Source organism: Zeugodacus cucurbitae, chromosome 4 (assembly GCF_028554725.1).
Source record: "Zeugodacus cucurbitae isolate PBARC_wt_2022May chromosome 4, idZeuCucr1.2, whole genome shotgun sequence".
NCBI lineage: Eukaryota > Metazoa > Arthropoda > Insecta > Diptera > Tephritidae > Zeugodacus > Zeugodacus cucurbitae.
This window is the reverse complement of record NC_071669.1, coordinates 68212200-68227438: the sequence shown is the minus strand read 5'-3', so window position 1 is coordinate 68227438 and position 15239 is coordinate 68212200. Positions and strand designations below refer to the sequence as shown.

General features: G+C 37.3%; 3 protein-coding genes across 4 annotated transcripts in view; 2 read left to right on the top strand and 1 right to left on the bottom strand.

Annotated features, from left to right (window-relative positions):
- The first annotated feature begins 60 nt into the window (after positions 1-60).
- On the top strand, positions 61-1000 carry LOC105213983 (signal recognition particle 19 kDa protein). Its single transcript, XM_011187120.3, has 3 exons — positions 61-272; positions 336-513; positions 574-1000. Exons 1-3 carry the CDS (start codon positions 208-210, stop codon positions 787-789), a joined length of 459 nt encoding a protein of 152 aa, XP_011185422.1. The 5' UTR covers positions 61-207; the 3' UTR covers positions 790-1000.
- Positions 1001-2045: 1045 nt separating this feature from the next.
- On the top strand, positions 2046-3787 carry LOC105213991 (uncharacterized). The gene has a single exon (XM_011187133.3). It carries the CDS (start codon positions 2440-2442, stop codon positions 3559-3561), a length of 1122 nt encoding a protein of 373 aa, XP_011185435.2. The 5' UTR covers positions 2046-2439; the 3' UTR covers positions 3562-3787.
- A 2230-nt stretch (positions 3788-6017) lies between these two features.
- The window catches only part of Cht3_6 (probable chitinase 10), a 44432-nt gene continuing 35210 nt past the window's right edge, over positions 6018-15239 (bottom strand). For both annotated transcript variants that reach the window (XM_011187146.3, XM_054229058.1), the window contains 9 exons: positions 13406-13487; positions 9292-9815; positions 8726-9227; positions 8453-8661; positions 8147-8395; positions 7972-8083; positions 6936-7906; positions 6673-6874; positions 6018-6609 (listed from right to left, as the gene is read on the bottom strand). In XM_011187146.3, the coding sequence (XP_011185448.2) occupies positions 6404-6609; positions 6673-6874; positions 6936-7906; positions 7972-8083; positions 8147-8395; positions 8453-8661; positions 8726-9227; positions 9292-9815; positions 13406-13487 (3057 nt within the window). In that variant the 3' untranslated portion in view covers positions 6018-6403. The remainder of the gene's footprint in view (positions 6610-6672; positions 6875-6935; positions 7907-7971; positions 8084-8146; positions 8396-8452; positions 8662-8725; positions 9228-9291; positions 9816-13405; positions 13488-15239) is intronic.

Genomic DNA, 15239 nt, shown 5'->3' with positions numbered 1-15239 from the left:
AAAGCAGTCACCATTATCAAATTTACGATGACTATTTAAAATCCTTCAGTGGCAACACACGCATATGCAACGTGTCAAAATAACTTTTGTTGTCAATTGTTGTTTTGCTGTCAAATTTTTTTATTGAAAAGTGCAAAATTCATTTCGTATTTGTGTATTACAATTAAATAAGTTGAAATCATAAATAATTAAAAGTAAAATAATATAATGGCTGCCTCACAACCAGTACGAACAAATTGGCATCCGACCAAAAAGCATACTGATGTTGAACGGTAAACAATCGATATTTCACATGCTAAACACCACCTGACCATAAAACTGCTTTCACATTCCAGTTGGATTTGCATATATCCCGCATACATAAATAGTAAAAAGACACGTCAAGAAGGACGACGTCTACCAAAAGATATTTGTGTGGAAAATCCAACCTATGCTGAAATACGTGATGTCCTATCGGTAACCAATTTGCGCGTTGCTGTGGAAAACAAGCAGTACTCCAGGGAGCGCAGCAGGGTATAATATTTTTAGTCAACAACAATAAACAATTGTTTACATATTTATTTGCATTTCAAGGAGCTACAGATGCGTGGTCGCATACGTGTACAAATGCGCAACGATGATGGCACGCCATGCAATGCTGAATTGGGCTCCCGTGAGGATCTGATGCGTTATGTATCGACAAGAATACCGCAACTGAAAACACGTCAAGGCAAAACTGGTGATCATCAACAACATGTACAAGCACAACAATCTGCTGGTGGCAAAAAGGGCAAAGGCAAGAGGCGTTAAAAGTGCATAGAAGTTAATGTATTGCAACACATTTTGTTGTAGTATATTTGTAATACAATGTTCAAGAATGTGAAAAATGTAATTGCATATTTGAAAGTGCTAGCGCTAATAAGTAAATTTGCATTTTTTGTTTTACATACAATTTGTTATTGTAACTTATTTTTTATGAATAAAATTTAAGAACAATTACTTGGATTAGTGGTGAAATGTCCGTATGGTTGTGTGTGTTTATATGTAAGATTATTTCACTTAATTTTACACGCTTTAAGGGCAATTCTGCAGTTGAGCTATGTAATTTGAACCATCTTCTTTTAAATATCAACGAAACGTGACATTGCATATTATTTGATTTATTTACAAACGTATACGTAACTTCTCACATACTTAGATACATGTCTGCATTTATATGTATCTCGTTTAACCCGATTGTTTGAAAATACCGAATTTTTCTCGCTATCTTCACCTTGTAAGACCAGCTATGCTGTTGCTAATATCGGGAGCGGCTAAAATGTTGTTTTGTATTCTAAAATATTATATTTACTTCGTTTTTTCTCTTTTTTTAGAAAAGTATATTAAATAAATTTCTAAGGGTTAAAACATTTTAAATATAATTTCAACAAACCAAATATTTGATCTCACTGCTGATGTTCTTCAAACCTTGTTGAGGCTTGTTTAAGGTTGTTGCAAAAACAAAATATTTGGACAGAATTACATAAAAATCTATCACAATTATGTTTATAAATAGAAGATAGATATGTTTTCATTCACATTTTTGATAGTTACTACCTTAAGATATTAAAATTTTAGCTTAGTATAATATTTTTAAAATGCTATAAATTATTTTTTAGTAAAATATATGTTTACTTTTCATAAAGTTATATTTTTTATAAATTTTTGAGAAAGTCGATCTTTCAAAAATTAATTATTAAACCATATGATTTATTCTGGACCTCTTTAACCTAAAAATTGTGCATAAACTGCATATAATCGCATAAAAAGTATGAAATAATATATAACTAACGCAAGTTGACCTTAAAAAGTAACAACAAATAGCGTTTTGAACAATTTTTTTATGTAATAGTTTATCAATATATATTATGCGCCTACAGTTCGTTCTCTAAATGGTACTTTTGTCCAAAAATTTGTTTTTCAACCAATTTTCCTGTCTTAATAAATTACAATAAACATACAAGTTCGAATTTTCGCTATTCTGACTTAAGCCATTTAAACTTAACGCCATCGATATGTGCAATCCGCTGGCATTTCAACTTGCTGGGTCGACAAATTCTCCAACACTCCAACGGGCCAAGCCAAAACATTATTCAAAGCAGAATACTTAGTTCGGTTCAGACAGCATTGAGAAGACGGCACGAAAACAGAAAATAAACAATAATATTTATTAATATGAAAATTACGAAATTTACAAACATTGCGACATAACTCTATTTAACAACATGCAATTGGCCCAAAGCACAACAATTGTGAGCGCAATATAAAATCAATTAATTGCATTGCAGCAGCATTGAGTAGACAAAAAACCGTCGAGTGCAACGCAAACGCACGGGCATTCAATCAAAAAAGCATAAAAAATAAGAAATTGGAAACAACGAAATATATAACGGTTTTTTTCTGTTGTTGTTTTTTTGTAATATGTCAACTGTCGCGACAATGTCCAACAGCTATTTTTGGTTTTACACTGTGGGTTTACTGCTGTTTTGGGTGATTGTGATCACTACGGCCGCGCCGCGTGCACAGAAATCCACCACACTTGCGAAATTTTGGGGTAAGAATCCTGCGCAGGAGCAGCGCTTGGAAAGCAGTTGCAGGTCGCTGTGTGAACAATGCGGCTGTATTGGTTTCTATTGCGGCGAGCAGTGTCTGTGCGAGTATGACAAGCGTTTAACTAATCGCGGAGACAGCGCGACGGGTAACGACACAAAAATCAGCGCGCGCTCGGAGGGCGAGTGCATTGCCGCAATGCAGCGTAGGGCGCGCAAGCAGAGCCTACCGTTCGACATATTCATACAAGGACCAAGCAGTGAGCGTTTCATACGTACCGCCATGAAATACGAAATGGATAAGACGCGCGCCGCCGCCCAGCTGATGAATGCGCCCCCCAAACGCTCCACTATCGCTATTTACCAGCCTTATGCGCCTACGAAGAGCAAGTCACTGAAGGCGATCGACGCGCGTTCGCGTCGCTCCACAGATCACTTGGATTGGTTCAGCGATTTCGCGAACACATTAGTGCGTCCCGCGCCGCTGCGCAAGGCCGATGGCAGCAATAAGAAACGCGAGACACAGCACAGTGAAGATGACTCTGGTGACGAGAAACCCGATTCATGGTTTAGCGATCATCCCAATCGCTTGTTGCGTCCGGCGCCCATTTTCCGCCGTCACAAATCACAGAAGGAGTTTAGTGAAGAGTCGGATGACGAGCCGCGCGACTCGCAGGAAGCGCCAATGCCACGCGTCGGCCACTTAATAAAGAATACCATCAGAAATATACAAGAATCGGACTTTGGTGAGAACTTACGCGCCGGTCTGCGTGATGGCACCGAAATGTTGCAGAATACATTTCAAGGTACTAATTTAGAACTGGTTCCCAAACGTTTACGTAACGACTTCGTTGAGGTATTCGACTCGTGGCTGAAGAGTCAGCAAGTTACCGAGCCAAGTATAGTGATGCCGCCACGCACATCGCCGCATGTTTTCTTGCCTTGGTTCCGACCAGTGCGTTTCTTGCAACGCGTTCAACAAGCGCTGAACTGAGCGGAAAGCGCTCTGTAATACAAGTGCACTCATATATTTAGTATGACATTTTTATTTATTGAAATATTATCGAGATATATATAGGCTTACGCTTTTAATAGTTGCTGAGATATATAATGAATATATATCTGAACTTCTAGGTATATTTGTATTCACAATATTATATATACTGAAGTACTTTGTACCGTTATTATTTTTAATAAAGACATCACCTCTTAGAAATGTACTTATTCTAGTCTGATTAATGAAACCTGTTGAGATTTAAGTGCTTTCTTTCCAACGCTGTTGTTGTACCATATTTTATGTGTTCTTGAAAAAATGTTTATGCTGTATGAATTCTACGCAATGGTGGAAGCAAAGGATTAATTTCTCCATAAGTGATGTCTGTCGGGAGAGCAAGGACCAAGAAGGATTGTTACTTATTTTTACCTCAACTCCAAGTTAGAAGAATGCAGGAATCTACTACATGAAATTACTGAACATGTGCAAATATATGTAGGTACGAGGTATGTGGAAACTGTCGAAAGAATTGTGGTCCCACTTTCCAAGGATTGAAAATGATAAAATGATGTTGACTATAATGGACATAAAGACTGTAGTCCCTATAACTTTTCACACGTTTTCGCCAAGATACCAAAGACTATATCAAAGGTTTTGAAAGTTTTATCGCCACTTTAGCCTAGAGCTAGAGATTTAAAACTGAACTAATAAAATTTGTTTGAACATTCCAAGAATTATTGCTTGGATAATCAGTTCGCTATCTAGAACTCGTTGTTTTGAAAATCGTCGATCTGTATCGCAGCTATGTAATTAAGAAATGCCTTTCAGACATATTTTAAAGAAGTAAAATACAACTTTATTTTGTACTACTACCGGATCGGGTTCTTCACCATCAGAATTTTGAAATTATCAACTTTTGTATTCAACTCTAGTCTACATTCGTACAGTTTTTAATAGAATGACTCAATTTAGTAGAACAATAGGTATTTCTGCGTTAAGAGTCGAAGAAATATTCAGATTTTCTTTTATTAGGTCTAAAGCCTTAAATTTACTATATATATAGACCCGAGTGCAATTTTAGGTTAAACAATGAATTTTTTTTAATAAAAGCGCATCATTGAACTCTCTTTCTCCCAATTTGGCGCCTATTGGAAATATCAAGCAAAACTAGGTCCCTCTCCATCTGATCTTTCAAACGGAGTGGAGGTTTTCCTCTTCCTCTGCTTTCACCGGCATCGAACACTTTCAAAGCCGGAGTTCTTTCGTCCTATTGGACAACATGGCGTAGCCGCTATGTCAATATCGTCGTATAACTCGTACTCGCTCCATCATCTGCGGTATTCGCCATTGTCACTGTTTTGAGGACCATAAATCTTGCGCAAAACCTTTCTATCGTCTATGCTTGTGTGCTATAAATCGGGACGAGAATAATAAGGGACTTGCAGAGTTTGGTTTTGGTTCGTCTAAAGAGGACTTCACTTTTCAATGGCCTACCTACTCAGTCGAAAGTAGCACCTGTTGGTAAAAGTGATTCTGCGTTGGATTTCGAGGCTGTTACTGATGCTGGTTCCGTGACGTGGGTTCCAAGACGCGAATGCGCCGACTGTTTGTTTGGTGACAGGAGATATTACGTCTTGTCCTCATTCACCACCAGACACATTCGCTTCCCTTCTTTGTCAAGGCTGGAGAAAACAGAACTAACGGTTTTTAGGGGTAATAATACTAATAACTGTATATGAGCAAAAAAACAGTTAATTTAAATTTTTATTTCCATTTTTTGTTTTATTTATCATATTTACTAAACATAACACTATAATACAAAGTTATTATTACATTTTTATAAATTACATTACAAATTTCGAGAATTTCACCAATTTCGAAAAACATAATAATTCTTCGAACGTGTAAGCAAGACAGCAAGCTGAAGAATTTGCATAGAACAGAAGAGGGAAAGAGGATAAAAGAAGTAGTGAGAAGTAGATACGAGTACATATTAACGAATTAGCACAGCAAAATAAAGCTGAAATTTAGTATATCGTCTTAATGTTTATCACAGTTTTGTATATACAAACAGGATGTGTTCTATAAATTTATAAGGAGAAGTGTGAAACGAAGAAACATAAAAAAGAAATTGAAGAAGTGCTTTCTTTCTTTTTCGATTTTTGAGAGAGGTAATAATGAGTTTTTGAAGGGGAAAAGAGAGCGCGTAATTGAAGATAGAGAGAGAATTAAAGTTTTTTAAACGGCAGCTTGGATTGGCAGTTATGATATTTAAAAAATAATTATTTTATATGCACTACACACTAAAAAGCAGGGGGCACTTAAAATGTAACACGTTCGAAAGCAGCAATTTCATTTTAATTATAATATATAGTCATAAAAAAAACTATGCAAATTCGTTAACAATTTCAATTTGTTTGCAATTTGCCTCGATGTGCATTTGTATACAACATTTGTTTTTGTTTTTTGTTTTTTGTTTTGAGTATTCTTTCTTTCGTTAAATGTCAATTTTTGTATTAATTATCAAAAGTGAATGTATGAAAATTGGTTTTCGTTTTTAGTTCATAGATTGGCAGTTTCACTTGAAGCATTCGCAAAAATTTATAATTAACAACTACACACTAAATAGCAAAAATAAGTATGTATAGGTATGAGCAAGAACAAAAAGGTATTAACAAGTGTTTCATAAGTTCATAAGTAGTATGTAAGTGTGCTTCGATTTCGCTACACTTTCTTTCTTCGCATTGCATTCGAAATTTCATACGTTTTGTTCTAAGTTAGTACACAATATAAACGAGTATGTATGTTAAGTTTACAGACGGCAAAGCGATGTTTTAGGTGTTTAGGCAGGCGCTTCGGTCGGTTGGTGGCAACCCTCCACATTCTCGGGCCAATCGCATACATTCTCTTGTGGATTGAAAACTAAGTTGGCAGGACATGGCATATGATGTTTGCGTTCACCTTCGCACATGTAGTAGTGAGTGCAGTCATTCCAATCTTTGTGATAGCTGATGTGGCCATCTTCCTCTTCGCAGGTCACATCGTGAGCTAAAGTGGGGATAAATATATTTGAAACACTTGTAAATCAAGCGAAGGGCTCTTTGTACTTACGATCTTTTGTCGTGTAAGCGCCACGTGGGCCATGCGACTCATAGGGGCCCTCGTACTCCAATTCAACTTTGTATTCTTTCAGCTCATCGTTGAGCGCATTCAAAAGTGGATATTTGCCCGCGCCGCAACGTCCCGAGAAATCATCCATATCGATGGACCAAACCATTATGCCACCGAAACCTTGCTCCTTCAGCCATTCCATCTGTAATAATTTAAGGTTTTTGTATAAAATATTTCTGATAAATTCAAAACCAAACACCCACCTTGGTCTTGAGCGAGCGCTCATCGTCGAAGCCAACCCATTGATTGTCACGATATGCGAATGGCACTTGCTGTTCGGAGTCCCACACCAGCGTTGTATTGTCCGCCGCCAAGAACGAGCACACCTCGTAGTAACTCAAGAAACCAGCTTCGTTCGTAAATTTGCCCGCCTTGCCGCCACCAGACGCCGGCGCGCCAATATCGAATTGTGTTTCGTTGACCAGCTCGAATGAACGTCCATATGTGGGCATGCCAATGAGCAACTTCTCTTTGGGCGCACCCTGTTTCACCCATTCGCGCGCACTGTAATCCACAGTCAGTTTCTTTTGATAACCTGTTGTCGCTTCCAACGGGAAGAGTGGTGAGTTGTGTCCAACTGTGCGTTCCCATTGACCGTGGAAGTCATAAGTCATTACATTGATGAAGTCGAGATATTTCGAAATTTCCGGTACATCATAACCGGCAGCAATAGCCTCGAATGAAGCTGGCACTGCGGCTGTCAGCAGCAAACGTGGCTGTCCCGATGACTTGGCCTCACCCTCGAATGCAAGACGTAACTCACGCAACAGATTTACGTAGGCAGCACGATCTTCGGCGCCACGTGGATACTCCCAGTCTACATCAAGTCCATTGAATTTGTAGTCACGCAGGAAATCGATAGCCTCATAAACGAACTGATTCATACGGAAAACATTGGAGGTGAGCTCTTTGAATGGTTTCGAACCGAACGCCCAACCACCGATGGCCAAGAGTATTTGTATATCTGGGTTCTCTTCGCGCAAAGCAATAACTTGTTCATAGTTTTCGGGATCATCGTCGGTAGCTTCGCTGAGCTTGTGGTCTTTGAGTGTGGCGAAGGCGTAAACGACGTGTGTGCATAGTTTGGGATCAACATTTGTGGGTAAGAATTTGCCAGCACCGGGCCGTTTGGCAGACCAACTTGTCAGATAGCAGAATACTTGCGCGGGACGTGCTGTGGGGAAAGTGTGTTAGTAATGCATACTACTTTGAAAATTATTATTTGTCATTTAAACTCACTGTTTTGCTCCTTGGCAACCAGACCTGACTTGATGCGATGTTTCTTCGATGGTTTGCGCACCTTGCTAAGCAACTCCTCTACATCAATCTTGATAGGCGCGGGTTTCTCCTCCTATAAATAATATAATTTTATATTCCTCTGACGATTTTTTTTTTTCAAAATATATATATTTACCTCTTCATCATCATCTTCGAATGTTGCGGCTATCGCGGTCCAGTTAACATCCTTCGCTTCTTTACCACGAGAAATGCCCAGCAATTCTTCACGCATAGCGCCAATCAAGGGATATTTGACATTTCCTCCGCAAACCTCGCCCTTGAAGTCATCCATGTCAACTGTCCAAACCATAGCGCCACCGAAACCGTTCGATTTAATCCAATGCATTTTATTGCGGATAGCACGCTCGTCATCAAAACCGACCCACTAGTAAATGATAGCATTGAATTTTTCAATTTTTTTTTTAATTACGAAAAATCATACCTGATCACCATCCACCATGTAGGGCACTTTCATCTCCTCATCCCAAACGTAGACAGCGCCATTCAAAAGCATCTCACAGATTTCATAATAGGCCAGAAAACCACTTTCCTTGGTGTACACACCTTCGCGACCGCCACCAGTTGCTGGAGCATTCGGACCATGTTTCTCAGTATTTGCCAAGGTAAATGAGCGTCCATATGTTGGCATACCTATTTTGGAGGAAAACCATCTGTTAAAATTGAACTGAGTGGCAAAAAAGTCCGTTTAACTCACCAATCACAAGCTTCTCCTTGGGTGCACCCATCTTGACCCACATGTTAGCCGCATTGTCCACCGACAATTGTTTACGCCATTCCGAATCTGTTGAGGGTGCATACAGCGGTGCATTGTGACCTGTTTCACGCTCCCATTTACCGTGGAAATCGTAAGCCATCAAATTTATAAAGTCCAAGTAGCTAGCTACGGCTGGTACATCGTATCCACCGCGTACATTATCGGGACCGACTGGCACAGCTGCAGAGAGCAGTAAACGTTGTTTCTTCAACTCTTGTGCCTCGGCTTCGAAGGCTTCACGCAATTCCTTCAACAACAACACAAAGTTTTTCTTATCATCTGAACCCTTCGGGTACTCCCAATCCATATCCAAACCATCGAAACCACGTTTACGCAAGAAGGGTATGGCTGAGTAGATGAAGGTCTGTCGTGTGTAACGTGTAGCGGACATTTCCTTAAACTTTTGTGTGCCGAATGACCAACCGCCCAGCGCAAGCAAGATCTAAAGTGTGCCAAGTGATTAACATCCTGTCCCTAATAACGATTAATTAAATTTCACAACTTACCTTCAATTTGGGATTAACTTTCTTCAATGTCATTATGCGATCATACAGACCGGGCACAGTATCCTTTGTCTCATCATTCGCTTCGAATGAGGTCAATTTACCCTTCTTCAAACCACTAAACGCGAAAATGATGTGTGTACACAAATCTGCGGGTATATCTTCGGGCAAGAATTTGCCAATCTTTACACGATACTGCGACCAATTCGTGTAGTAGCACACGATCTTCATGCCACCATCATCGGCTTTGGTCTTTTTACCCTTCAAGTTGGAACTGCTCGCCACCAAAGCGGTGCCCGCAGCGGCAGCGGCTAGCGAACCGCGTGTTTTCGACTTCGAACGACCGCGTGCGCGTGACAAAGTGGCCGTGGTGGACGATGACAACGATGAGGAGGATTGTTGATCCACACGTTTCTCGATATCATCGATGGGGGATTGGGTAGCACGTTTCGTAACAACAACGCTGCTGCGTGAATCGGTCGCGGTTGATGTGGATGATGGGCGACGTAGACGTCGGCGTGTCTTGGCTGTAAAATGAGTAATATAAAAAATATATATTATATTACAGTTGCTTTGAGTATTTTCTATTGCAATTCGAAAAGGTATTGGTAAAGGTCTAAATTTTCTCAAATGGAGCTAAACCAAACTATAACAAGAATTGAGCTTTCTTTGATAGTAATTTGGACTTTGACAAAGTTCAGCCAAATTTAACTTCTATTTCTGTCAAAATCTTTGACAATCCAAAGACTTTGATCTCTCTTATTGAAATTCGAAGAGCAAGTTCTCTGATGTTGATGTCTTCCATCGACTATATACTTGGCTATATATTGGCATTAGTAACATTTCTGAATCCCTGGAGAGGTGGGTAATCCACCGAAACCCCTTCTAACCCCCCAATCTAACTTCCAAATAACAAGTCTTCTTGGCGATAGAAAAAATTTCAAACCATTTCGTATTTTTTTCACTATTTCCTCTTTTTAGATTTTGGTTTCCTATCGGCTTAATAACTACTGCTTCTCAAGCTAAGCTCCTATCAACTCATTTTCAGAGCTCATTAACAGAAACCAAAGCCAAATCCAAAATCACTACCGTTTGTCACAAATCGCTCAATCAAATTAAAGATCAAAGTAATTTCTTTTTTTTTCTGTAGAATTACCGATGGATAAATTCGTTAATCGCTTCAAAAATTTGCGTGTGCGGCACGGTGCGCATGCGCTGTACGCCTCCAACTCATTAATCAACTTGAGATTGTCATTTACTGACACTGAGTACCGCATTAGAGTGTGTGCGCTGACGAAATTGTAATTTACGCGATTGAAAGGCAATCAATTGCGTACTTCTACACAAACACTACTATATATATATATGTATATAGAATCTTAAGAAGGTAATCGGATCAACATAGATCAGTTGGCATTGTGACAAAATCTGCTAGCAAAATTGTTTTAAGTAAATGTTTGTATGTTTTGTTAGCTCATAAATTGCGTTTGCAATTCTCTAAATCCTCCATTTAACGCTATTATCGCCTATCATAAAATGTATATTTAAATGAAAACAAAGAAAAATTATAAGCGTCACGTTTTCTTGATGCAAAACGATTGCGAATACTTCGAGATGATATGGAAACAAATAGCATGAGAAATATTTTGCAGCTGCAGCAACAGCAAATTAAAGAAGCGTCACAATTATACAAACAAACAGCTACAGAAGTCTTCATCCAACCATTAAAGTGCCACAAAACTAAACTCTAAACTTCTAACTTCTTCTATCTGCCAAATGCCTTTCGGTTACTCATCGCATTTAATGAATATGAAATCTCAGGCACGATTTCGTTAGTTTGTTGGTTTTTTACAAAAAACAAAATTGACAACAACAACTATAAGCGTCATCTCAAAACGCTTTGATTAAAGCTGCAGCGTAACAAAGTAAGCGCAGCTGCAATGGCTTCAACTTCAGTTTCTCGACATCCATAAGTATGTGTCTATGTTCCATCGCATAAATTGTATTGTGGAGTCAAACATTTAATTGCCTTTGGTTTCGGAAACAACAGTTGTCAGTGTAACTCGGTCGTTTGCTGCACGAAGCGTTTGCAGTTTAAACGTTTTTACTATTTTACTATTTGTATTAAATGTACGTTTTCATTTTCTATTGGTTCTTAATCATAGTTGAAGATGATGTCTTTGAACTTTCAAGGGAAAAAATATGATTTGCGTGGTTTGAGTTAACTTATTATATAGTTGTCAATAGTTTTGAGCAATACTCTACAATTTTGACAAGTTGAGATGTATTTTTTGCTGATATTAAGACCATAAATATCAGCAAAAAATAATACTATTAAAGAATAAGAATAAAATAATCAGGAAACTAATATCTTAACATTGGATACTTCTAATCGTCAATGCTTGACTCGCTAAATGTGATCTAATCTTAATTATTCCAGTCCGCTAGTGGTTCCTTCCATTCAGCTCATTCAGAGTATTGACATAACGAAGACAACTATATATGTATCTATAATTTGGACTTAATATCACTCCCTTCATATTATCTAAATTCCGACCAATAAAAAATATTTCTTAAAGCTTCGATCGTAATTCAGCAGTCAATAACAAACATCTGAGTGCGTTTCACCATGATTCAGCATGTCATTAGACATATTAACCGATCGTGGAGAACTTTAAAACCCATATGAACCTCAAATTACTTCTTGTTTCGCAGATTTTTCTACTTCTTAAAAGTACAATTTCGAGGAGTTAAAGAACAGATTTTCGCTAAATCTGATAAAGCTCAACTTTGACCCAGTTAGAGATAGTATAATGATCCTCTAAGTGAACAATTTAAATGTGAAATAAGATTAAGACAAAAAACTCAACTCTCTGTATTAAAAAAAAAAACGTTTGAGTTATAAAAATATGGCGTTAGTTGGAAATAAATTGTACAGAAACTACGTTTCATGGATTAGGAGAACCTTACAAAATAAATATGTTTATCGAAAGTTCTACTTAAATGTTCTTACTGTTCAAACAGCTCAAATAACTGAGGCAATTAAGATGATTTTTATACCCTGAACAGGGTATATTAAGTTTGTCACGAAGTTTGTAACATCCAGAAGGAAGCGTCGGAGGTCCCATAAAGTTTATATATAAATGATCAGTATTTTGAACTGAGTCGATTTAGTCATGTCCGTCAGTCTGTCCGTCTGCCTGTATATATACGAACTATAAGATATCGTTTTGAAATTTTGCAGATGTTATTTTCTCTTCAAGAAGCTACTCATTTGTCGGAACTGCCAATATCGGACCACTATATCATATAGCTGCCATACAAACTGAACGATCGGAATCAATGACTTGTATGGAAAACTTCCGCATTTTACTACATATCTTCACGAAATTTGGTGTGAGTTATTGTTCATTGAAATAATTTAATTTCCGAAAAAAATATTCAGATCGGTTCGCTATAGCATATATCTGCCATACAAACCGAACGATCGGAATCAATGGCTTGTATGGAAAATTTTCGCATTTGACGTGGTATCTTCACAAAATTTGACATGGATAACTGCTTAAGGTAATAATATAATCTCCGAAGAAATTGTTCAGATCGGTTAACTATATAACCTTAATGTTTCTAGCAAACAATCCGGCTAAAAAGCATTAGTTAAATGTTTTCTTTTTTTTTACTTATTTTTTCTTACGTCTTTAGATTTGCTTAAACATATAGTTACTAAAAGAAATGCACCTGTGAAGGGTATATTTTATTCTAATTAATATTCAACTGAAGAAGATAACAACTGTTTTTACTTTTTAGATTACGAAAGTAGACTACTGAGTTCTCTGGGTTGTATAGAACCACTTATATAACTTGATTGTTAATTAAATACTAATTGCACAATTAGTTAATTGAGTCATTGGATAATAAATTTAGAACAATAAGGACTTAATTTGCTGAAATTCTCTCTCTATTTCTACCTCTATCCTCAATATGGTCTAATTAAGGCATTGTGGTATTGTTAGTGAATCTTATTTAAACTCTGTCTCAATTAACACTTCATTACCATTTTAAAAGTAGCTAATAAAACATAACCTTCAAAAAAATGGGGTTGCCAAATATTACTTACTTTGCGCACTGTCGGCTGTCTGTGAGAGTAGCGCTAAAAGTAGGCATGCCACAAAGGCCACTCGTATTAACCGTGGCGGTAGCTGTAAAGAAACAAAAAAAAATAATGAAATAAATTAAAATAATAATTATAACAAATAAAGGAAAGGCGTGAGAAACGAAAAATGACTGTGAAGTTAGATAGGAGGACACAAATAACGGCTTAAAAATATTAACTTTTCAGTGATTTGTTAAACTTTTAAGCCCACTTTCAAATAAAACAACAATAATATTTGACAATACGCATGCTAACGCAACAATGAAATATTACATTCACTAAATGCATTCAAATACAGATAAAATATAAAATAAATTAAAGAAAAAAATACAAAAAAAAAAATAAAAATTACAAAAGATCACAAAAAAAATTACAAAAAAATAATTACAAAAATAAGTTAAAAAAAAAAAATTGCACAAAAAACATAAAATATTATGTTAAAATGTGTAAAATCATTTATCATTTGTACAAAGTTGGCATATTTATTTCAAAATCGCGTACACGCACTTAATCACCTGAATAACACGCCGACGAAGGTCGCAGTAGGTGTTCAAAACGCTTACATAAACACAATGGACAAATTAATCTTTTGCGACTGCGCAGACAACCATTTGTGCGTTTGTGTGTCTCTACTTTATTTACTTTTATCTCTATGGTAATCTTTAATTCACTTATTTGCCACGAATTTACGCGCATTTTTCACACACGTGAGTCGCAATGACGAAATTATAGCATACAAGAAACCCATGAAATGAATGCCAAAGGTCAAATGTGGCAGAGAAAAGAAGTAGAAGAGCCGACACCTTCGTCTTACATTTGTGGGTTGCGCTCACAATGCACGCCAACTAACTGTCCGGCACAAAGGTCGCATGCGTTTTGTCTGCAAATTGTTATTGCTGTTGTTGGCGTACAATTTATCAGGTGCTATGGTATAGATAAAGGTCAACGCACAAACAAAGCGCGTGAAGATAACGAAAACAATAAAAATCGGTGTCACGAGCAGCACATGAAGCACCTTGCTTTGTAGATGATATATATATATACTCAGGTCTGTCTGTCTGTTAAGCCTGGTATACACGTGATGTATTCATTGAACAAAAATTTTCGTGCTAATCGCTTATTCTGCGCTTCACATACAACACAATACATTCTCACCTGCCAACCAACAAAATTTTTTGTGTAATTTATTTGTTTTACATTTTCGTCACTTTTATTGAGCTTTAAAATATTTTTTTTCGCTTTCCTCTTGAGTTTTTTTGTATTTACTACTGCTACAAATTATAAATAATTTTGTAAATAATTTTCTGTCTGACATTGACCCAGTTGACGACCGACGCATTCGCTGCGGCACTCATGGTTCACACACAAACAACCAACCAAGCATACACATGCCTTTAGCGGGTCAGCGCCAGTGAACGTCGTGTGCTTTTTTTTTTGGCTGTAAGACACACTTAAACTCCATTCAAATTAGCCAAAAACACACTTAGAGCCAAGTAGTAGTCTAAGTACTTGAAAGTTATTCGCCGGCGTTTTTTGGACACTTTGCAACTGTGTGACTTCCACTTCGAATTGGTTTAAGTGCCACTGCATTGGTGTGGTCTGTCCGCATGCTCGTAATAAATATGCATAGACTATAACAATTAAATGACAATGAAGAATAAATATATATGTATTTTGTGAGCAACAATTTGGACTCATCGAAATTCCTCAACACAATTAAGCAATAAAAAAGTTACTACAGTGTATGCGAGAATTTTATTTATTTATTTATTTATGAATAATGCATTTGAGTCGCCGT